This window comes from Haliotis rubra, unplaced genomic scaffold (assembly GCF_003918875.1).
Source record: "Haliotis rubra isolate DU_JTF1 unplaced genomic scaffold, ASM391887v1 Scf497, whole genome shotgun sequence".
NCBI lineage: Eukaryota > Metazoa > Mollusca > Gastropoda > Lepetellida > Haliotidae > Haliotis > Haliotis rubra.
In genome coordinates, this window is record NW_025767187.1 from 626037 (window position 1) to 652168 (window position 26132).

Here is a 26132-nt window from a genome sequence, read left to right on the forward strand (position 1 = left end):
CATATTCATTTCGCAAGGTCAGAGTTCACCAGTTAAACCAGTTCGCTGGTTTGGTATCAGTTGAGGATCTACCTTGCGCTTGGAAACAGGTAAGTGTTTTGATTTGTGCATTTTTAAACACTCATATTGTCACGCTTCATTAGCAGGTCAAACAAAACCAATCAAGTCAAACACGCATGCTATCATGTTGCATCGCATGCTAAAACGGTAGTTTAATAGGCCATCGGTAAAGTAACAGAAACAACGCTTGACCATGCGAGACGGACACCAGGTTGCATTGTCCACTCCACACTGCCTGTTTTACATTTACTTGTTATCTGGTTTGTTTATCAGTGGATTTGTCGGTAAATAAACAAAATCTGTCGGTAAATAAACAAATAGAAAACAAAGGACGGATGCATGTAACCGATATCTAAGGAAGGATAACAATATATGGATGAACAACTTCTTTATTGCTGTGAGAGCTCTATATTGTTATCCTTCCTTACTGCCCCAACGTCTAAATGCCTCTCAAAGAAGTTAACCGATATCTGTCACAACTGTTTTGGGGTCTAAATTACCTTCCGTTCACCCCAACTATATTACACATGCACTTTAAAGACAGAAAGTAGTTTTATGCACAATGCACTGTCTGAGGACATGTTTCCTATGCATGTACTGTTTCCTTGTGATTTACGCCCAGCCGAGCCACCTGACAAAGGCCCGCGCTAGGTTACTTGTACAATATCTTGTGCCATTTATATCTTTCTGAATGTATATTTACTGAAAACGAATGCAATTTCCTTTCTTGTGGACAATTCACTCTGAAACCAGCAGAGCAAATGAATGACGAAACTGGTCAAACCAGTCATGTTATTGCGTTCCTTATACTGTGTAGGCCGTCAATATTCTTACATGTAAGTTCGACATGTTCAAGGCTGCTTTTCAGTGTCATCTATGATCTTACATGCTCACAAACTGTGACACTTATACACCGTGATACACGTGGATCCATTTCCCCATCAGCTATCGTGCATCATGTGGGATCTCAGAGTCTTCATCCACCTTCTGTTGATAATGTCAACGCGTAGATGTTCATGTGTCGACACGGGAACCAGCTCAGAATTATACGTTGACGTAGACGAACGAATGAGTTGAGTCTCAACTTTTTAGTCGGTTATACAATAAACAAATTACATGAAGAAATATGTCGAGCAGTGATTATAACTTTGCTATCATGGCGGACACGGTCAAGGGGATGACCAATTAAGGTTATAAATGTCATAATAAATCGTATGGCACAATGTGGAATATTCTAAATTACCCTAACGAGATGAACTTCAACACTTTACGAAAGTGAAGCAATAGAAAAATTATAATCTTGAAAGACAACTACTTGTCAAAACAGAGTACCCTAAAGTCACGCTGTGACAATAACCTCCAACACAACTTCTGTCGCACTAGCGGGTAATTTGATTGGCTGTCAGCGTTTGGTCCTTGGAAGCGAACTCAAAGTGAGGTTATCGAGGCGAATGGCTCGAGGCTATTTTGTAACAATATGATGAAGATATCTTACACTATGTAATAGCTGATGAGGGAGAGGACAGATCCCTGGTTTACTCTGACAGCAAGAGGAAGTATCAAACATTACCGTCCAGGGTTTCACAAAGAGAAGTTATTCAAAGACGTTTTAACCCGTACTTTAACATAACCTGACTTGATCACGCCCGGTTTCCTAAAGCGACCTTAGCATTTATGATAACATTATATATAACATTCGTAGATTCGGTCATTACGCCTTACTTTTACCTATCAATAAAATACGCAGACGTCGGCGATACGTTATTGAATATCAAAGGTTATTCATTTCGCTTTTTCATGCCCACGGACTATGAACAGACACCTGTAATGACAAACGACCTAGATATTTAGAAGGGATAGGTTTGATGGATACATCTGATATATTTTAGGTCAACATAAACAGTTTAGCACCTTATAAATGAGTTTACTTATTATTGAGATATATGTAAATGATTTCTTGAACATGGTGAAAATTTCAGTCGTATTGTGTGTGTCCGCGGTGGGTTGGAACTGCTTTTAGTCTATTATATAAACAGAAAAATATGGATCGCTCGAAAAAAAACCTACTGCTTGGTGACATATACTAGCCACATAAAGAAACTGTGCACACGGAAAATACCTTCAGAACTGGAATATAACACAGAAAAGACGAAATGATGTAGACACTTGATAAGCTGAAGTATCGGGCCACAACAACATGTCAAAAGAACATGAACAATATCTGTAACGATGACGTCAGAAGTTCAAAATTGTGTAGGGGGTCACAGTCAATAACGGGTATGGCCATCATGCGCGTGAAGCACAGCAGTGCATCGACGACGCATAGAGGCTACCAAATGAACATTGAAGGCCTGGGGAATGGTTTAGGACGTGGTCACTGCCGTCTGGAACCCGAATCCATCTGTCCTGTCTTGGCGTCGTTACTCGTTGTTGGATCATGCCTGCTCGAATCATTTCAATGGCTTCATGACTCGTGACTTTGAGCAGATGTTAATCTTGGCATGATGTGCATGTGATTTCTCATGTGAATTTGTGAACGTTTGAATGACCAAAGGTCAAGCTTTCGACAGTGACAGCAATTCCTGAGTTTCACATGTTGTGTGCAGCTGCACAGGCTGCACGTGCAGTAACACATTACAAGTCCATAGGCTACCATCAATGACGTCACGTCGCCTGGCACCTGCATGAGCGTTTGATTGTCTTCAATACTTGCTATGTTCACACCTTTATTTATGTATGAAGAGACTGTCTGAATATCTTCATATTTTCTGTGTGCACAATTTCTTTATGTGGCCAGTATACAATCAAATTGTTCCCAACTTTTACAGAAATATAGCTGCTTGGCAGCAGTGACCAAAGGAATTCTTGTCTCGAACAAAAATCCAAGCACCCATATCTCATTAATATCAGATTTTGTCCAGCACTACTTAAGATCTGACGTGATCAGGTCTGTCCAGCTCCTAAACTCCCCACGCCGTATTGAATGATCGGTCCCATGCAACGTTACATGTATTCATTATACAAGCCATCAATCACGATGCAATTAGGATGTGCCTGTGGGTATGGAGGTTATGACTGTAGGCCATGCTCTTGTCCTAACTGGTAGACGGGTCCCAAGAATTATGTATATATAATTAGGTTTAGTTTCATCTTAAGGTTATGTTCTTATCTTTCAATAGACGCAGGTGTCCTGAACCTCCTCGTTACGATGACGAACATTGCTCATGTAATATTTCATTCCTATTTGTGTCCATTTGTGTCAGTTCTTGATTACCGTTCTAAACGTTTTCATGTGTAATTACAAGAAATGGAGAGATACTGGTAGTAATTTACATGCTTCAACGCTCATCTACCTTTGATTGAAAATAAACTCAGTACTCGCGCCCCCAAGCATTGATGACAATGTCAGCTCCTGTCCTACTTAATGACGATGTCAGCTCCTGTCCTGATTAAGGACGATGTCAGCTCCTGTCCTAATTAATGACGATGTCAGCTCCTGTCCTAATTAAGGACGATGTCAGCTCCTGTCCTAATTAAGGACGATGTCAGCTCCTGTCCTGATTAAGGACGATGTCAGCTCCTGTCCTGATTAAGGACGATGTCAGCTCTTGTCCTAATTAATGACGATGGGACGATGTCCTGATTAAGGACGATGTCAGCTCCTGTCCTAATTAATGACGATGTCAGCTCCTGTCCTGATTAAGGACAATGTCAGCTCCTGTACTGATTAAGGACGATGTCAGCTCCTGTCCTGATTAAGGACGATGTCAGCTCCTGTCCTGATTAAGGACGATGTCAGCTCCTGTCCTGATTAAGGACGATGTCAGCTCCTGTCCTGATTAAGGACGATGTCAGCTCCTGTCCTGATTAAGGACGATGTCAGCTCCTGTCCTGATTAAGGACGATGTCAGCTCCTGTACTGATTAAGGACGATGTCAGCTCCTGTCCTGATTAAGGACGATGTCAGCTCCTGTCCTGATTAAGGACGATGTCAGCTCCTGTCCTGATTAAGGACGATGTCAGCTCCTGTCCTGATTAAGGACGATGTTAGCTCCTGTCCTGATTAAGGACGATGTCAGCTCCTGTCCTGATTAAGGACGATGTCAGCTCCTGTACTGATTAAGGACGATGTCAGCTCCTGTCCTGATTAAGGACGATGTCAGCTCCTGTCCTGATTAAGGACGATGTCAGCTCCTGTACTGATTAAGGACGATGTCAGCTCCTGTCCTGATTAAGGACGATGTCAGCTCCTGTACTGATTAAGGACGATGTCAGCTCCTGTCCTGATTAAGGACGATGTCAGCTCCTGTCCTAATTAATGACGATGTCAGCTCCTGTCCTGATTAAGGACGATGTCAGCTCCTGTCCTGATTAAGGACGATGTCAGCTCCTGTCCTGATTAAGGACGATGTCAGCTCCTGTCCTGATTAAGGACGATGTCAGCTCTTGTCCTGACTAGGGACGATGTTAACTCTTGTCCCCCCTGAAAACAGTGTTGGCATCTGTCCAAACTGATGACGTCCCTAGATGATGACGAATCCCACATCTGTTCCTTATTGATGATGGTACTAACACACGGCCATGGGTGACGACCATGTTAACACCTGTCCGTGACTGACGTCACGATCCCACTTCCTCACTTGGACGAAGGAAATACTGATTTCTGTTTGCAATATTCCTATTTTCCAACATGTGGCCCGTGCGATAGCAATAGCAGATTCAGTAATTATTGACAGAAAATGTGCTTGCTTATCATTTAGTGGTATCCATACATGATTCTCTATATTTAGATCCAGTCCCCAACACTTGTAACGGACAGGTATTCATATAAACCACTACGGCTTGTGTACCAATCCACATTCTACTTGAAAAATATGTTTAAAAGACTTGGGCAGCAATATATTAACTGGACAAGACGTAATACAAGTCACTGATTAATATATTTAGCAATATACGTATAGATATTCGCAATCAGTATGTATGTATATGATACTAATAAATACTTCAGGTAGATGACTTTGCCAAAGTTCAATGTTAAAAGTCTAAACTGACTACTTTGGAGAGCAGTGAGTGAGTGAGTATGGTTTAACGACGCTTTTAGCAATATTCTTGCAATATCACGGCAGGGGAACACCAGAAATGGGCTTCACATATTGTACCCATGTGGGGAAACGAACCTGGGTCTTCGGCGGGACAAGCCAACACTTTAACCACGAGGCTACCCCACAGCCCCGAAAGGAGAGCAGTTATGAAACCCGTTAAACAAACCCGTGTTTCTAATCCGACAACGCTCTTGTACTCATGTGGATCTGTCTTTGTTCTTGTTGGTTGTCAACCCAAACTGGGTTGTGTTTTAACAGGTGAGCAATTGCCTTGGATTTGCATGTGTTTGTGAGGTGTGTGACAGGTAGGACAAGATTCTCCCACCTGGTGTCATCTCTATTTTACAGTGAATCATAAACACATAGTTAGGATGTGGTTGAAACGTGAAATTGACTCTTCTTTTAACAAAGATTCATTGTAGTTATAGAAAGCGTTTTATCTGGTTTATTCAAAAATTGAATTATTGAATTCAGAACTGACGTTAACCTTTCTTACTCACTCCCTTAACGAAGCTCAGCTACTTGATCATTTCAAACTTGCACGTGCAAGAAAGATAGAAACACGTTGCCATTCGTATAAAAACATCCAGTATTTTCCAAACAATTGTTTAAGCTTCTCAATATTCAAATTGAACATTTCTTTCTCAAGAAAAAGAACCTACCGCGTTTGTTTCATTAACAAATCTAACACGTTCTTTGTAACTGCAGGATCTACAGAGTTCGTTACCATGGAGACGGATACGCCCCCAACAGAGAAACGAAGAAGCAGGAAGCAGAAGCTGCGGAGTGTCCTGATGGACAACCTGCTGGTCATCCTCCTCATCCTGGCTGTCGCCATCGGTGTCGGCATGGGCTTCGCTCTCAGGACAGTCTGGTCTCCTGACGACAAGCGCAAGATCTTCTACCTGGCGTTCCCTGGCCAGCTCCTGATGAACATGCTAAAGTGCCTCATCCTCCCTCTCATCGTGTCCAGTCTCATCACCGGCATGGCTGTGCTTGACAAGAGTGTGAGCGGGAAGTTGGGCGGCGCCGCTGTCGTGTACTACCTCACCACGACGTTGTTGGCCGTCGTTCTCGGCATCATTCTCGTGCTGTCCATTCAGCCTGGTTTCAAGGGAGGTAACACCGTCATTCAGCGAACTGGGACAGCCAAGATCTCGCAGCCCATTGAGTCCCTACTGGATCTCATACGGTAAGTATTTCTTATCTACCAATAATTTCACAGGGCCTTTTTCCGCCATATGCATTCCTTTGACCACTGATAAATACTTATCATTATTTTCTCGGAAAGGAGGAACAAAAAATACTAACAGCTCATTTCAGGATGTCCAGCGCATGATGTATCCCTATTGTGCATGTCACCAACTGTTAGTGGCATGTCCCGTCAAATACAGGCGAACAATTAGCAATCCACCGAGTGACTGGACCTCATCCCCAGATCCAGCAAGTGGACACTGACTATAAGCAACCAAGTATATATAGTTGATATGGACAGACAGGCAGGCAGATTCTAAATACTAGTGTACATAAATTAGTCAAAACCTATAATTCTAATCAGGAACCCTGACGTCATGTGGAACGTATAGTGGAATCAAAAGCATCTGGCTTTCGGGATGCCGTCTACTTTTCACCTGTATAATTATGTCTAGAGGTCTCTCTTGAAGTGACCAGTGAAGATCCGGGTTAGAATTTAGTGGTCTTAAGCAATCCATGCTTGTCGAAAGAGGCGAGTAACGGGATCGGGGGTTAGGTTCGCTGATTTGATTGACACATGTCATCGGTTCCCAATTGCGCAGATCGATGCTCATGCTGTGGATCACCGGATTGTCTGGTCCAGACCCGATTATTTACAGGCCGCCGCCATATAGCTGGACTATTGCTGAGTGCGGCGTAAAACAAGCAAGCAAGCAACCAACTCTCTGGAAGTGTGCCGCATGAGATGCAATCAATGTGATGTATCCTGCGTACAGACGTTAACTACCTGTAACCTGAAGACAAGCTTTTACCACCTGTATCCTGCGTAGAGGTTTTTACTACCTGTAATATGAGTACAGGCTTTCACTACCTGTAACCTGCGTACAGGCTTTTACTACCCGTAACCTGCGTTCAGGCTTTTACCATCTGTAACGAGCGTACAGACATTTAGTCGCTGTGATTCACGCACACATACATATAGTTCCTGTAACCTTGCATAGATATACATGCAGTACTGTAACGTGCCTACAGGCGTTCAGCCGCTGTGACCTGCGTACAGTCATTTGGCATGCATGCAATGTAGAACTAAATGTACTACACTGTTCTATAGCGAGATTACGATGTCCCAGCTCAAGGAATCAGGTTCTGTTTGGGCTGTAACCGAGAAATAGAACGGAGCATGCAACTGGAAGTACTGTAATCGGGGAACTTTTCAGACATCGTTGATGACTTTTAAACCAATGATAACGTAAAATGTGCTTTTATACTCAAATAAAGGGTGGAACAGTACTGATAGTATCATTGACCATGTCTACGTACTATGAGACACAAAACGGCTGTGATGCGTTAAAAATGGCGTTCAAGTTATGAATCCTAATTTGCTCTGACCACAGACCGTAGAGTCAATAAGTAGTGTCCAATGATATCAGCTTTGATGTAGAGCTTTCTGGAATGTCCTCGGAATGTCACAGCAATGAAACACCTCTGTCTCCATCCCGACATTCTTGACCATCAGTCCAAAACGCGATGATCAGATAGTGCTGACTTACTGTCATCCACCAGTTCAAGGTGTACATAAGCCGCCCTCCAGAGAAGAAAAGTTCTGTCATGCGATGAGAACTGTGCTGATACTGGATAGCTGCAAAACCTGTCCTACAAAAGAGCACATTTCAAGTTATTTTTCTTCAAAGTGTCTTATGTTTTGGAAGCGTATTTTGGAAATGTATCAGTGTCACGGTCTAACATGTTTAACAGTCTAAATGTGTAAAAGATATGTACATCTACGTGGAGGATACCTTACTTCTACGTAGAAGAAACTTTCATCTACGTACATGATAGTAATATTTACGTACATGATATTATAAATCTATTTATAAAGTAACTTCTATACACATGGAAAAATGTATCGCAACATCCTATATGTTTCATGGCGTCACAGCTAAGGAACTTCAACCTCAGTTGAACTTACTATCTGGATCTGGTCCTCAAGGAATAATTAAATGGCCAATCAGAAGGCAAAAAGAGCGAAAATTTGCAGTATTTCAGAGACATGGCTAAAAGTTGACTCATTTTGTAGTGCAGATAAATATGGTCGTAGGATGTTAACAAGTAATTTTCAAGAATTTGGTTTACAATCCTTAAAACATCATATAAATATCAATACCCGAGCACAATGTCAGTATCTGGGGTAACCTCCGCCATCTGCAATAACATCCCTCACCCTCCTCTTCAATTATTGTATAAGACGTTGAATTTGACGTTTAGGTACTGCGTTCCATTCATGATGGAGCGCTTGTTCCAATGCATGAAGAGCTTGTTCTGGAAGATCTCTGACGTATTCTGCGACCCATTCTGCTCTATGGGATTGAAATCTGGACTCCTGGCCGGCCAAGTCAGAGCTGCTGCCGCCTTCTGACTTACGAAATTACAAACGTCACCTGCACAATATGGCCTAGTATTGTCTTCCATGAAGACTGCCCTGTGTTCAGCGGATGGCCATCGAAATGTGGTACAACAACCCTGTTTAGGACGTCAGCGACGTACCGTTGTCCAGTCAAATTCTTTCTGAACGTCAAGCGAGAAGCACTGCACAACATCAAGGAGCCACAGGGTATTCCGTTAAGCATATGCAGTTTTTCTGCAGCACCAAACCCGAGCTCGGCCATCAGCCGAAGCAAAAGAAATCGACGACGTCAAATTCCCGTGACACCCAGCTTGACACCTATCTTGTCGTGCTGCTGTGTGTTCTGGGGACAACAATGGACGTCTGATAGGTCGTCGGACCGCTCTGTTGGACAAGCGTCTATGTAGAATATAAGAATATTATTCATTTATTTAGGAAAATGGCCCACGCTTTCATGACAACCCTCAATAGACAGATTTTACAACATACAATAAACCTACCACAATACACATTCTGTTCAGCTGACAATCTTTACAAACTGTGTATACATTTGTTATCATTAATTTGAGCACAGTCATCCTTTCGTGTACACTGACCTACTCTACTTTCCTTTAAATATGAATCAATAGCCCGCCCATGTTCAACAACAGAAACCTTCAAGAAAAGCCCCCGGATTACTTTAGAAACTGTATGTATAGGGCGGGCGGGTGCACGGAACAGTACACACACCAGTACATGACGCCATATACAGCAGTGTTGGCGTCCAGGGATGCCTTGGTACCTGACAATGCGAAGATGCGAACACACAAAGACACCGTCGTGTTGTATAGGTACTTCAATATATACAGGGTGGCTGAGCCTAAGCACGAAGGATTAATTGTATTCAATTCACAGTTTGCATGTATCAAATGCAATGTAACTATCAATGCTTACTGGTTATATTTAAACCTAATGCACAACCTGAAGCACATTTGTTCAGGTGACTAGTTGTTTTCTCGTGAGGCTCGCTACCGCGCTGTCATTAAGTATCGCTGAAAGGGTTAACTCAACGGCCACCCATGTGGGCATTGTACCAGCGTTAGGGGATGATGCTCCTCCAGTGGAGGATGGGGAGGTTGCGTTAAAACGGGGAAGGGATGCTACGAGGATGACCTAAGAGAAGGATGGCGTCAGCTACAACTACTTGGGAAGATCTGATGAATTACATGATGTGATTATGAATCATCGACGACTCAGCAAACATCACGCATCCAATACAGTAGACAGCTTTCTAGAGAGAGCTGAAAACAGTCTGATGATTAAACTGGGCATTGTACCAAAGGTTTCGTTTCAAATCTGATGATTAAACTGGGCATTGTACCAAAGGTTTCGTTTCGAGTCTGATGATTAAACTGGGCATTGTACCAAAGGTTTTGTTTCGGGTCTGATGATTAAACTGGGCATTGTACCAAAGGTTTCGTTTCAAATCTGATGATTAAACTGGGCATTGTATCAAAGGTTTTGTTTCGAGTCTGAAGATTAAACTGGGCATTGTACCAAAGGTTTTGTTTCAAATCTGATGATTAAACTGGGCATTGTACCAAAGGTTTTGTTTCGAGTCTGAAGATTAAACTGGGCATTGTACCAAAGGTTTTGTTTCGAGTCTGATGATTAAACTGGGCATTGTACCAAAGGTTTTGTTTCAAGTCTGAAGATTAAACTGGGCATTGTATCAAAGGTTTCGTTTCGAATCTGATGATTAAACTGGGCATTGTACCAAAGGTTTTGTTTCAAGTCTGATGATTAAACTGGGCATTGTACCAAAGGTTTTGTTTCAAGTCTGATGATTAAACTGAGCATTGTACCAAAGGTTTTGTATCGAGTCTGATGATTAAACTGGGCATTGTACCAAAGGTTTTGTTTCGAGTCTGATGATTAAACTGGGCATTGTACCAAAGGTTTTGTTTCAAGTCTGAAGATTAAACTGGGCATTGTACCAAAGGTTTTGTTTCGAGTCTGATGATTAAACTGGGCATTGTACCAAAGGTTTTGTTTCAAGTCTGATGATTTAACTTGGCATTGTACCAAAGGTTTTGTTTCAAGTCTGAAGATTTAACTGGGCATTGTACCAAAGGTTTTGTTTCAGGTCTGATGATTAAACTGGGCATTGTACCAAAGGTTTTGTTTCGAGTCTGATGATTAAACTGGGCATTGTACCAAAGGTTTCGTTTCGAGTCTGATGATTAAACTGGGCATTGTACCAAAGGTTTCGTTTCGAGTCTGAAGATTAAACTGGGCATTGTACCAAAGGTTTCAGCGAAGTTGTGTTCCAAGGTTTCCGACATCTTGGCCAGAAACACAGCAGGTTCATAACATCTTGTCAGAATTTTACGTCGTTTAGAAACGGAACCATCCGATATAGTTTGAATTGTTATGAAGCATGGGTGTGTTCTCGGTTCCCTGACAAAGAGTCAAAGCAGGAGAAACATTGAACGTCTCTTCTAAAGAAGGCAGAGTCTGTCACATTAATTGATGGGTTCGGTTTCCTGGAATTCCAAAGGAATGCCAACACGAGCTAACCTCTGAAATGCCAGACCATTTATGGCCAAAATTAGACTCAGCATACCTGTGTTAGAATATTGAGGCTACACATAGCTAATTTCCTCGATATTGCTGGAATATTGCTGAAAGTAAAAAACACAACTTACTCATAGTCAATGTGACATGTTTAAATTATCACCATGAGTAAGTGAGTGAATCGGGTTTTACGCCGCTTTTAGCAATATTCCAGCAATATCCCAGCGGGGGACACCAGAAATTGGCTTCACACATTGTACCTTTATGGGGAATCGAACCCGGGCCTTCAGTGTGACGAGCGAACGCTTTAACCTCTAGGCTACCCCTCCGCCCCCTTATCACCATGAGGCGACGTGACCCTTATGCTGATACTGAGTTGTTTGACTTGTACAACAAGCCCAATGACACAGGTATTGCTTACACGTCTCTTTCAAGTACAATGTGTTAAGAACCGTTGAGCGAACTTCCTGCTACTGGCTGTGTGACCTCGAAATGTTAATGAGAACCCTGGTTACTGGTGTGTTTGCCTAATATCTCCAGTCCCTCGTCTGCATACATATAAAACACGGAAACTACAGCTCATTAACGTGCTAGTGTCACGTTTTATTGTTCCTCGTTTTCCAATAACGACATTCCACTATATGCCAATGAGGGGACATTCGAACGCAGACAATTGAGCTCGCCGGGACTATACATCCATGTGAGTTTATCACTTAACGCAAGGTCCACCATTGTCGTACGTTCACCCACAATCCGAACGGGTTTTACGCTGAAGATATTCTTTGCTGATCACAAGTCCAACCAATCATATCACTACTTAGTTTTAAGGGGACTGTGAGGTAGTCCAGCTGTGAAAGCGTTCGCTCGTCACGTCTAAGTCCCAGGTTCGATTTCCCACATGGGTTACCGCACAATGCGTGAAGAACATTTCTGGTGTCCCCGTCGTGATATTGCTGGAATGATGTTAAAAACGGCGTAAAACCGTACTCATACCGGCATATTCCTGCGCTCGGGCGTCTCACAAAAGGCGATGTCCATGGTTACAATATGCGTTTCCCCTTAAAACAACACCTCACTCACTCCTGATTTTGAAAATAATTACAAAAACATTTCAAGATCTCAACATACTTCTTTGAGGATATCTTTGCAGTGAACATTGAGAATAACATTTTATGAAAATAGCCCCAAAAATATTCATCATTCCTGACGGTTTGTAAATAAAATATTTAAGCCTTACAACTTTTAACAGGATGGTGATACATTTCGTGTGGACAAACCTTTAATGTGTTGGGCTGATTTCGTTAAAGATTTCATAAAACGTCACCTTGCTATACTGTACAAGGGAAGATCCGGGTTAGAATTGATCTTTCCGTAACCCATGCTTGTCGTTAGAGGCGACTAACGGGTTCGGGTGGTCAGGCTCGTTGTCGATCACTGGATTGTCTGGTCCAGACTGGATTTTTACAGATCGTTGCTGATTGCGGCATTAAACAACAAACCAGCCAACCTTGCCATACCGACATGTTACATACATGAGCTGAAACTATTACCAAGCACGTGTTATGTAGACGTATATTTTCAACACGTGCAACGACAGAATTTCGTTTTTAAAAACATTTACTGCAGTACCCATATTGACAGCTTGTGCTTTGATTAGATTATCTATAATATTCTATGAACCAGAGTTTCATCTTACCCAATAATTAAACTTAACATAGGTGTGACCACACCAGTATATCGAATATCACTACTAATATCGGTTAACGTTTTTGTTCTATTTTTCAGGAACTGTTTTCCAAGCAACATTGTCACGGCAACTTTCGAACGGGTAAGAAACACTTTTGAGCTCTAACTGAGGAAAATCACGATTCAAAAGTATCGTTTACCTTCATATACTTCTGGGTTTGAATTTCAATTGTATTAAAATTGATTTTCTGGGTATGTTTTCCTGGTAATTTTCAATGGGGCTACAAACAGACTACGCCAGTGCTTGAAGTCAACAGGAAATAACGGGTTCAGCGATTAAATCGAACTGCATTCTTAAAGACGTTTCTTTCGCGTGTTTAGGGTCAAAGTCAAAGCCCCACAAACTAATAGATCCTTAAACTGATATCATATTTTACGAAATGATAGGTTGGCGTCCACGTAAACTGTTATCTCAGTGTTAACGTGGGATTTCATTTCTCTGTCACTGTGGGGAAGGGAAGTTGCGGTTTGAAGCGATCGCTTGTCACACCTGAATCCCTGTTGGTACAAAATGTACATCGTGATGTTGTGGAATATTACTCTACTTCGTTAAGGTATTAGGAGATTCGTTTCCCATGTCCCATATGTACGCAAGAGTTATCTCCCTTAAATTATAAGCATTTCGCTAAGAACGCTTCCTTTACCACGAGCCAAAGGTTGAACGAAGTTCAAGAATATATAGTTTAAAAAGTATTAATATACAGTACATATGGTATATTTAACGTAGAGATGATAATGAGAACGATTATAATTATTGTAGTAGTAGTACTTACTTTCAAAGTCATTAAACATAGCTTTGTTAAGACACATTATTCTATCAACACTCATTTCAGTGTTGTTAGTCTACTTATTTCTTAAAAAGCTACCTCAGTGGGTGCCACTTTCTCACCACTCTCTTTCTTCGACCGCCTCCGTGGTGTAGTGGTTAGAGCGTCCGCCCGGAGAGCGGAAGATCGCGGGTTCGATCCCCGACCGTGTCATACCAAAAGATGTTAAAATATGGTACTTGTTGGTCCCTGCCTGGCGCTCGGCATTAATGGGTACAACAAGGACTGGTCGACTCGGAGTCAGTATAATGTGTCTGAGTGGGGTATTCATGCTTCAATGCGACATGGTATCTCAGTGGGCTAGCACTATAAAACCAGGTTCAGTCTGGGCTAGTACAAGCAGCCGCACATCCACATACACACACACGCATGCACGTCGTCATATGAGCGAAATATTCTCAAGCACGACGAAAAACTCAATTTCACCTCACCTCACCTACTGACTAACTGACTGGGTTTGGTTTTACGCCGCTTTTAGCAATATTCCAGCAACATCACGGCGGGGGACACCTGAAATGGGCTTCACACATTGTAGCCATGTGGGGATTCGAACCTGGGTCTTCGGCGTGACGAGCCAACGCTTTGACCACTAGGCTACCCCACCTCACCTACGTCAATGAGCCTCTAGACACAGCCTGTTGCGGTGTCAAGCTCAGGTTGATGTGGACAAGGTTTTACTCGGAATAGCAATTCGCTTTTCGAAACCGATCAAAGCGGCGTCACACCCAACTCACTCACCATTTGGTGTTCCTATGACCCCCGTCACTTTGTACGAACACAGACCATCCGTTGATTCTCAAACACACCGACTCAAAAGGTTCGACTCGTTCAAACCCTATTTACTTTTCAAGTCAATTCTTAAGATGAAAAAATATTAAAACATACATAATGACCATTTTCAGGGCGAAACCGTCATCAATTTGGTGGAGAAGAAACTCTCTGCCGTTACGACGGTTGCCCCTGACAACATGACAACGATGAGTACAACAGTCACAACATCGACAATGGCACCTGATCGTGAGTTCACTCTTTGTTGAACAATGTAGATGATTTGTTGATGTCTAATGTATAATTAGCATTATTACATGAACACCCCTCACTAATAATTATAGGCCAACAAACGCACATTTCTTCCGGAATATAAAAGTAACATTTCTGTTTATACGTGCACCCTTCTTTCCCCCTGAAATCTGTACAGACTAAAGATACAAACTAGTATTAAAATTGTTATAAAATGCAATGATGACATGGTTTTGTTTCAGCTGCCAGGAAGTACATGGAGAAATAGAACCTAGAAATGGTATAAGCCTACCATCATTAACAATATTCATGACTGTGTGTTTAATGCTTCGTATCGAGAACGTTCATTCGCCCAGCTAAAGTGATGTGCAAGCTGAGTGATGTTTGTCAGTCTACAACTCAGTGTGGCTTTCAGTTTCTGCAATCAGTTATTTTCGAACATCCCCTACTGTTTTGAGAAAACTTATTTGTTGTGTGAAAGCTTGGACTTTGCCGGCCTGGGTTTGCAAACTAATGTGTGAAGCTTCCTTTTGAGTGTAACCACTTAAAACCTTGAAACAAAAGGGAAACTGTAGTTTTCTTGTACACCAAAGGGAGACAACTCTGTAGAGCAAATTGTAACTGCAGCAGTTTAGATGAAGATACATGTTACATGCTCCTTTTGCTAAAGCTGCAGAAATTCTGTAAAGGAATGATATATTTAATCCTTGTATACAGAATTAATGTAATTATTCACATACATAATTTCCTTCATTATAGTGGGATCAATCAATTCACCTTTATTCACATTCATTATCCCAGTGACTTATTAAGGGAGTGACGTTCTAAACTAGGGTATTAGCATTTCTTCACAGATGTTTGTTTACTGATGGAATGAGTATGTGAGAGATGCACGTCTGAAACAATGACAAAGAGCAGTGGCCCACAGCTGCCCATAGACAGATCCAGGAATATTCAAGGGATTGGTGTGTGTGAGAGAGAGAGAGAGAGAGAGAGAGAGAGAGAGAGAGAGAGAGAGAGAGAGAGAGAGAGAGAGAGAGAGAGAGAGAGAGAGAGAGAGATGGGGTATCCTCAACACAACTACAACAACACACACGCACCAGTTTCTCATTTCAACTAATATATAACTTTTGTGATTATTCCACTTGTAAGGCTTCTGAAATCACAAAAACAGCTGCACGTTACAAGTCACAGTATTTTAAGCAGAATTACGTTAATAATATGTTTACTTTTTTTCTTTCGCTTTTTTTTCAGGTATACATACAAGTTGACGTATATTATGTAAAAGTATTAGTTCCATGCACACATGTAAGGTCTCAATAAATAATCAATAATACTTTAGTATAATTATACAGTGTCAACATTGTTACATATACATCGAAATAATTTACCTATTCAACGGTTCTAATAGCATGTGTAGGATGGACCATAGTTTTAGAAAGTAGGCTTTCTGGTCACGATTAATATATACATATTTTGTGGTATTATAATATTGTATGATTTGTCTATTGATGTATGAAATATTTGGAATGAAACTTTTCTTACTACAGTTGTATATGGTATTCTTGACTGAAATAATTATCTCATTTAGTGCATAGTTATGTTTTCCTTTGTAAAACTCAATTCTACGTCTACAGTTCTGAGCCATAATTTTATTTCACGCCATATGTTTTTCACCTTGTCACACTCCCAGAAGATATGATAAATTGTTTCGTCATAATCGTTGCAAAAGGTACATTTAGGGCTATCCACATAGTTTATTTTGTAGAGGAAATGTCTGATTGGCAATATTCTGTGAATGGTTCTGTACTGCAACCATCTTAATTCGGTACTTGGAGTACATTTATTTGCGATCGAGTTGAAACATTTCCAGTCAAAGTTCGAGTAGTGTGAACCAGTGGCGTGTTCCCACTTATCATAACAAGGGAGTTTAACAAACCGTGAATCAGCTAGCATATGTATACTTTCTGATGTCCAAGGCGATTGTTTGTACATTTCATTATAAACGGATACACAGGATTACATAATTTACACCCGGATAAAGTAATACCTATTGAATTTGCATAGCATACAACTGCTCGTTTAACGCCCTCATATTTAAGAAAGTCTGTATCTAGGGTGTATAAGGCACAAACTTCTTCCTTAGAATAAAATCTGCCGTTTTCATTCAATAAATCGTTTACGAATATTATACCTTGTTTTTCCGAGCTTCTGTAACAGATAGTCTTATTTCCAACTTTTATGTTATCATTATTCCAAATACTTTGGGAGAGAAGGTCACACTCAGTTTTGACATGTCCTTTGTATCTACAAACAACATTAGACCAATCTTTAAAGACTTCTATCCAAAAAGGGTTTGAAATGGCAGGAATTACTCTATTTTCAATATATGTTTTATCTGATATCCACAATAAATTCTTACTGTGTAATCTATGCATTAAATCTCTCTACCCATTTCAAATTTTGCGAAGATATAACATTTTTAATCATTGGAATTTCAAGTCCCCCATGTTCCGGATTTAGAACAACAGTATCTCTTTTAACTTTATCTGGCTTGTTTCGCCATATAAATCTAAAACATTGTTTTTGGAAATTGTCTGTAACAGATTCAGGTGGGCGGGGAAGGGCAGAAAACAGGTGGTTTAACTTGTGCAGGAGGAGGGATTTTAAAACTGTGATTCTTCCATAAGGTGTAGGATTTCTTGCTAACCAGATGTTCATTAAGTGTTTTATTTGTAGGAACTTTTTTTTATAATTCAGTTGGCTTATGTTATCCATATTAATATCGAAATTTATTCCTAACAGTTTGAAATCCGTCTGAGACCAGTCAAATTTCCACTCCTTACATAGTTTAATACGAGATCGTTTCTTGGATCCTATCCATATTAATCTTGTTTTCTCTATATTAACCTTTAGACCAGAAAAGCGTGCGAAAAAAATTATGTTTACTGGTTGCTTCAGCACTTAAATCAAAGGTACAGAACTATATCGAATACACAAAGTACAGAAATGCCCAATTAGAATGATTCTCAGATGAGATTGTGTTCATATTGAATGGCTCATACCATTATCTGCTCTACTAGGTGTTTTAGGTGACAGAGTATAACCTAACTGAATTTGGACATAGTATCCACTTGAACATTGTCCAGCAACTTGGTAGCAAGTACATTACTGCCTGTGATAAATCCTTGCTCTCTTGGGGTACTTCTACAATAATGACCATTTTCTGCTTCAGAGAGGTGGGGTCCATAAAACAAATTCTTGGAAAAAATTGAAAATGGTCCTCCCTTTCTGAGCCATATAGCCCCTGGCTATATACATCCAAGACCATGCTAATACAATTGTTAAACTGGCACATTAATATTCTGGTTTTAATTCTGGACTCATCTCATTAGTTTGTCAGCAGTCTGTTCCACGTTGGTTTCAGTAAAATGATAATTATCTCAGAACTGCATTACTTTGGGTTTCCTCCCACTTCAATATTGTATGAATGAAATAATTAAAATACTGATGATGATGATGATTTGGCCATTTTATGTGCGCTTTCCTACATGATGTATCAAGTTCGGTTAAATCACTCACTCACTCAACTATTCAAAGCAATCTGAATCATGGATGCTTACTATTGTCACAACATTTAAAAGCAAAAATTGCATGATTTTTTTACAATTATGGTATATTTAATTTCCCAATATTTCAGCCATCTTCATCGAGACCCCCAAGCTCCAGATGGGGGGTGGCACCAATGTCCTTGGAATAGTCGTGTTCTCCATTGCCCTGGGCTGTGTCATCAACTACCTAGGGGACAAGGGAGAACCCCTCAAGAACTTCTTCGAGTCCCTCAACGCAGCCACCATGATCTTGGTCAAGTTGGTCATCTGGTCAGTGCCTACATATCCTAACCCTTTATTGTGCAATAACAATTGTGCAGTCAAACACTGTTAAATATTGTCTCGATGGTTGTCTTTGCGGAATGGAGCCAAGATCTGTAGTTATTCTTTCGATGTTCGAAAATGTCACTATTCAGAGCTGTCAACACCTAATGGTACAAAGAAGTGGGACTAAATCTTAAGCTTGGGTCAATAAGTGCTGGAAGGGGTCACAGAGAAAAGACCCACCAGCCGAAATTCCTTTTACAATTTAAAAGGTGTATTTTAAGGTATCTGGCAGTAATATTTTCCAGAATGTGTGTCATATCCAAAAGACAAGAATAAAGACATAAATACCATGTCTCCCAGAAAATGTATTTGCACTGAGAAATACATGTATACGAAAAATTTACGAGTATGTCATATTTTCCTGATCAACATTCCTGAGATACCTTCTATCAGCCATATACAGAAATGCATTGCTTTGAGCATGCGCCTTGTGGATGGATAAAGTGCTTTATAAATACTCATCATTATTATCATCATCATTAATACAGTCAGATTCTATTGTTTCATGATGTAATGACTGTGGACGAGAACATTCTGAATGTACAACATTCCAACATTTCGCAATATATATTTTGGGGTGAAAATAATTTTTAAGCACGTGAGACTTAATTTCTTAGACATGAGAGTGTGATTTTTAATCAAAAGATGCGAGTCTGAGAGTTGATAGGTTTGCAGGATTTTGCATCCACATATCATGAATGAGTACATCTATTTTCAAATATAGCTACGTTTGTTTCTGATATTTCATGTAAAATCCTTGACAGTAGTCAATGTTACAAGTGGATGATGGTGATTTTGAATTTATGTCATGTCCAGGAAGTGACAAATAGTACTTAACTGTCATGTATATTAATTTAAACCAAAATGAAATACCAAAATCAATACAGAATAAACATAACTTCGACATTTTGTACTATAAGCTGAAACTCCATCAGTAAAGATGGAAGCATTTCCAGGGAAACTATTCAGATTAACCAGATGTTCATATTAATAAGGTGAATGTTTTCACAGCAATCCAACTTGTGGTGTGATGTCTAGATTAATAGGATTCGTACTAACTATTTTGCTCTTTACAGGTGACCTGTGAAGATCCGGGTTAGAATTGATCTTCAGCAACCCATGCTTGTCGTAAGAGGCGACTAACGGGATGGGTGGTCAGGCTCGCTGACTTGGTTGACACATGTCATCGGTTCCCAATTGCATAGATTGATGCTCATGATGTTGATCACTGGATTGTCTGGTTCAGACTCGATTATTTACAGACCGCCGCCATATAGCTGGAATATTGCTCAGTGCGGCGTAAAACTAAACTCACTCACTCACTCTCTTTACAGGTTACAGCGAAGCGTATAGTTATTGACATATTTCAAAGCAATGTTTCTACCCATCTCTATGAAGAATCCTTGTGAATACAAAAGTTGCCAATTTGAATCTACTTCCTCCACAGGTATTCGCCAATAGGTATCATGTTCCTGATTGCGACCAAGTTTATCGAGATGGAGAACCCCAGCCGTGTGTTTGAACAGCTGATGTACTACTTCCTGACTGTCCTGGCCGGTCTTGCCATACATGGCCTCATCTTCCTCCCCCTCATCTTCTTCATCGCAACCAGGAAGAACCCCTACCTCTTCCTCTTCCGCCAAATGAAGGCCATCATCACAGCATGGGGAACAGCATCAAGGTGAAGGTCATCTCCATGGAAACACATCCTTGACTATACAGTGTGACATATCTCCATCCAATGCAGATGTTTGGCAGATACTTGAATGCCTGAGCATGGGCTGCATTTAGACTTACGCCAACGTCTGGGACTTAAGTACCCAACCAGGGGAGATAACTCATATCTTCACTTGTATAACATGCATGTTGCAGATATTTGTAGAGGATGATATAATAGTATTTGTATGCATTTTGGCTCTAAACAGAACGAAAACGAAAACATATTTTTTAAAAATCACAAAATGTTGATTGTGTAACATGTTACCTGGGTATCGGATTGGGTTTTGAGACAGTTGTACTTGTGGCCATTATTTGCTACCTGCAAAATCCATATTCTAAATAACCAAGATGCATTTCCCGTTTTGGAAGTGTCACAACCTTTACTGATCATTTCTAATTCATCACAGATATTTACTCCCCATGAGAGTAACATGACTGCATGGCCATTTTGTGTCATGCCATGACAGCACTACTGCATGCATGACAGAGCTGAATCTTGGGTTTTCAATATGAAGGTTCTTATCACAGCCAATGCCACAGTTAACATGTAAGGCGTCCCACTTGTTCAAGTTATAGAAAAATGCTTCTAAAGACATATTATTCTTTTTTCTTCTTTTTCCCCCCAAATTTTTATGCCTGTAAAGATATTACATAGTCAAGATATGTATGTATTATACATGACAAAGGTAAAAGTATAAATAATTCTTTCACACATGCAAACACACCAACAAGTGAATAAGTCATGAGTTTTCATTAACTATATTTTCATACATTACCAATTTCCTTTGAAGGAGGGGTGGTGAGGTAGCCTAGTGGTTAAAGCGTTTGCTCGTCACGCTGAAGACCTGGGTTTATTCCCCACATGGGTACAATGTGTGAAGCCCATTTCTGGTGTCCCCTGCCGTAATATTGCTGGAATATTGCTAAAGGCGGCGTAAAACTAAACTCACTCACTTACTCCTTTCAAAGTCTTTAAACATAGCTTTGTTGAGACACATTATTCCATCAACTCTCATTTCAGTGTTGTAAGTCTACTTATTTCATAAACAGCTACCTCAGTGGGTGCCACTTTCTCACCACTCTCTTTCTCCGACCGCCTCCGTGGTGTAGTGGTTAGAGCGTCCGCCCGGAGAGCGGAAGGTCGCGGGTTCGATCCCCGACCGCGTCATACCAAAAGACGTTAAAATATGGTACATGTTGGTCCCTGCCTGGCGCTCGGCATTAATGGGTACAACAAGGACTGGTCGGCTCGGAGTCAGTATAATGTGTCTGAGTGGGGTATTCATGCTTCACTGCGGCATGGTATCTCATTGTCTAGCACTATAAAACCAGCTTAAGTCTGGGCTAGTACAAGCAGCCACACATACACATACACACGCATGCACGTCGTCATATGAGCGAAATATTCTCAAGCACGACGTTAAACCCACTTTCACCTCACCTCACCTCACCTTTCTCCACTTCCAGCTCTGCCACTCTGCCCATCACAATGGAGTGTCTTGTGAATAGGAACAAGGTTCACAGCAATATTGTTCGCTTCGTCGCCCCTGTCGGTGCCACCATCAACATGGACGGCACTGCTCTGTACGAAGCCGTGGCAGCCATATTCATCGCTCAGTACAACGGCCGGATCCTCACAGTTGCAGAAGTCATTATCATCAGGTATACATAGAACTAAAACAGGCTCATTCTTATTTTCTGTTATGTAATAATCAGCAAATAAGTTGGTTGGTTGGTTTGTTGTTTAACGCTGCACTTAGCAATATTCCAGCTATATGGCAGCGGTCTGTAAATAATCGAGTCTGGACCAGACAATCCAGTGATCAACAGAATGAACATCTATCTATGCAATTGGGATACGATGACATGTGATAAATTCTTACCCGCATCTTCACGGGTGACCAGCAAATAAGATATTTTGAGATAGTCTATGATAATTTATATCAATTCATGATATAAACAAACTATAAATGAACAACACAGTGGAGGAGACAATCACGTGTCTCATGTCATGACGAAAGAGGTCATCAAGGGCAGGTAACTCTTAGTGGTAAACATTTCAAAGGCAGGAAATTAGTCAAAGAGTCTTACTGGCAAACAAGGATAAGTTGGACCGGTGCAGAGAACGTGTTTACGAGAAGTAGGCGGTGCACGGCATTGAGTAATCCATTTGGTTTGTGAAAGGTAGAGCAGATGTAGGCTAGTGCATGTGCATTGCATGACGATGAAATTGATTCCACGTGTAGCTGCACACGCCTTGCTCATAAGACTTTCACGTCGGTGTAGCAAGTCGCACTACACTTGATCGCGGGACAACCTGGGGCCCCTTCGCTAACAATGGCAAGCGCCAGTGGGCGGCACTCATACATGCTAATACGGGTCAACTGTCAGGTCGGTGCTCAACTTATCCTTGTTTGCCAGTAGTTAGATTTGTCAGACAAACAGTTGAGGGGAAATGTTTTTTCGCTTTATTAAACAATATTTTAACACTTTTGATCCAAATCATTTCATTTTGAAAAAATGTATTTGAGATATGTAACCAAATGTGTTATTTTACAGTTTAACAGCCACAGCTGCTGCAATTGGTGCTGCAGGTGTTCCTCAGGCAGGTCTGGTTACCATGGTGATAGTGCTCACAGCCGTCAATCTGCCCACCAATGACGTCACACTCATTCTTGCTATTGACTGGTTCTTGTAAGTTGTACAGTTGAAATATAAACTAAACACGTGCAGTAACAAAAATTCTATTTCATATTCATAATGATTTAAGGGGACAAATTATTACTCTTGCTCTGTCTGCACAAACATGTCCTTGCAGATTTCAGTCACACTGAAATCAGACCCTTGTTCATGCTGACTCTAGAAAATGTCATCATATAAGGACATACGAGATGTGAAACATACTTTCATTGAGCATTCTCTAATCATACAAATCAGGGTGTTCTGACAAGACGCTCCATCAAAATCAGCGTCCATCACGTTAACTTCTGAAATCAAAAGATTTTCCAGTTATGTCATACAATCTCAGACCTCTGTTAGAAGATTCAGAGACTTTCTTTGTTCAGTTTTCAAATTTTGAATTTTGAATCGAAATTTTGTATGGAACTGAAGTTGTCTGTTTGAAACTATTACCTAATGTCAACTCAATCTGGGTGATTTCATTGGTTGGTCAAAGTTAGAGGAAGGTCATTCTGACTTGACCTTGAATGATGTATGCAGGAGAAGCAAGAAGTAAGATCTGATTTTAATGAGATTTTTAGACTTTACCAAAACCTTATGAGAACCCTCTTCTCAGACACTGTAAACACAATGGTTATGCAGTATGTTCATGTTGGATAAAGATAAAAACCTTTATACAATAAATTGTTAAAACTGTTAACTCCGCAAATGTCTGAGAATCCTATTCTGAAATCGGGGTTCTGCCAAATGTTAAAAGTTAAGACCAGTGCTGCTTTTCATAGTGTTACGACTATCGTATCTCCCATACTTTAGCATAGAGTTACGATAGTCGTAGCCTTAAGATCGCTTTGTGAAACAGGGCCCTGTATCCACTGGAGCTTTCCTCCTACAATAAGCTGACCATCCTCGATAATCTCCAGGGTATACGCTACGATCACTCTCCACTATACCCTGGATGCGGTCGCAGTCGCGAAGGTTTCTTCGCAGTACCACTCAGATTTTTGGAGAAATTAATACAGACAAATTGACAGATCTGAAACTTTCAAAAAATATATAAAAGAACTCCTTCTACATCTTTCAGAGTACGCTCTGCATCAATTGTGTTGCCAAGTTTGAACGTTTAGATAATTTAAGAAGCGAAAGTGAGTTGTGATTGGTTCACTCAACTTCCCAGTGTAGACACCTGATTGGATAAAAAGCCAGCCAAGGGAGGTTATAAAATCATGAGGCCAAGCCGTGGATGCATCCAGGGTATAGTGGAGAGTGATCGTAACGTATATACTGGAGATTATCGAGGATGTAAGCTGACTATCATCAAGTAAACTACAGCTATAACAAATGTAAAGGAACCTTTAGTTCTTTATACCACAGTTCAATACATACATTTCAACCCAAAATACATCAAGTGCCTGGGACCCCCCCAAAAACGGTCTGTCAGTTCGTCTTAAGCATGTTCGTTATAAACACAGTTTTCAACTTGTTCACCCAACTCACTCACAAACTCTTACAATATTTGACACATATGACAAAAACAGTTGTTGAGAGAATATTACATGATTTCACATACTATTTTCCCAGGGACAGATTCAGAACAGCCATCAACGTGCTGGGAGACTCCTACGGGGCAGGCATCTTGGGGCATATTTTCAGAAACACATTTGCCAACATCCCAGATGACTATTCCAATGACATTACGGAAACGGAAAGCGACTTCAACGACAAGCCAGCCAACGGGGACGTCAAGGAAGTGGACCTAAACAAAATATACCCTCATATTGAAAAGCAGGGATTCAATAACCCTGGTTTTCTGGAGGACACGCGAATGTAAACAAACAACAACTCCTGGTTGTGAGGTAGCCTAATGATTAAAGTGTTCGCTCCTCACGCCAAAAAGACCTGGGTTCAATTTCTCAAGTGAGTAAAATTTGTGAAGCAAATCCCTTCTAGTAATATTGTTACTATGTTCAGTATCATCCAGTCAGAGAAATCACCCGCCTGTCTACTTTTCTTGGAAGTCAGGAGCCATATTAAGGGGATGGACCTATGTTGGGATGAGTGGTACATGATATGACTGGTGTCAGAGGATGATTTAGGGGGAAAACGGTCAAGTTCAGTAATAAGAGGACAAAGATTGAGATTTTGTACAAACTCAACATAACATATACTTTAGGAGGTATAATCTCTTTTACATGGTACATATGTAATAAATTCCATATATCCAATTTACAAACAAAATGTAACATGTAATGAACTTTTATATCCATTCTTAACTATTTCCCATATTTAGGATTCATACTGATCAGAAGGTTGTTACTAATCCTTTTTTCATTGGAAAGAAATATATCGCAAGTGATGGTGGGTTTTGGTATAAGGGAGATAACTCTACTCACTCTGCATGAAGTCAGCATTGCCTTCACTGTTCACTACTAAACCAGGGTTCAGCAATAGTGTAATATACATTAATATTAATTTGTATAAAGGTGGGGTTTTTTTTAGAATATTACCATGTTTTGTGCAAACAATCCACAAGAATGCATCATAAAATACAAATACTGAAAAATTATATACATGTATTGTGAAATGATTTTTTGTGAATTTTTGTGATGTTGTAATTTTTATGCAAAGTACTGTTTGTCAGGGAATCACTGTTCAAATCCAATGTGTTGCTTTTAGTGTAAAAGACACTTGTGATTCCAGAATTTCACAGCTAAAATGTGAATAAAAATTATTTTTCTAGTTTCATGGTCTTATTGTTTTCATTAACAGGCAGATGTTGATTACATTAATTAAAGGGGCACAGGTGGCACAGCTTTCTTATGTGCTGTAATTATCAGTGTGGAGTTCTGTCCTCAGTTAGTGGGTGAGGCTGTAGCAGGGCTGAATTCTG

General features: G+C 40.5%; 1 protein-coding gene across 1 annotated transcript; it reads left to right on the forward strand.

Moving 5' to 3' along the window:
* Positions 1-25985, forward strand: LOC124291563 (excitatory amino acid transporter 1-like). The gene is made up of 9 exons (XM_046728581.1): positions 1-89; positions 5871-6354; positions 13102-13144; positions 14792-14906; positions 18610-18790; positions 20295-20528; positions 22034-22228; positions 23126-23260; positions 24824-25985. Exons 2-9 carry the CDS (start codon positions 5891-5893, stop codon positions 25071-25073), a joined length of 1617 nt encoding a protein of 538 aa, XP_046584537.1. The 5' UTR covers positions 1-89; positions 5871-5890; the 3' UTR covers positions 25074-25985.
* The last annotated feature ends 147 nt before the right edge of the window (positions 25986-26132 follow it).

What these genes read in the sequence shown, in the direction of transcription:
- LOC124291563 (XM_046728581.1), top strand. Translation starts at nt 5,891, where the DNA reads ATGGAGACGGATACGCCCCCAACAGAGAAACGAAGAAGCAGGAAGCAG. An exon ending in ATCGACAATGGCACCTGATC is followed by an intron (nt 14,907 to 18,609) that starts GTGAGTTCACTC and finishes CCAATATTTCAG; the next exon opens with CCATCTTCATCGAGACCCCC. An exon ending in GCAGAAGTCATTATCATCAG is followed by an intron (nt 22,229 to 23,125) that starts GTATACATAGAA and finishes GTTATTTTACAG; the next exon opens with TTTAACAGCCACAGCTGCTG.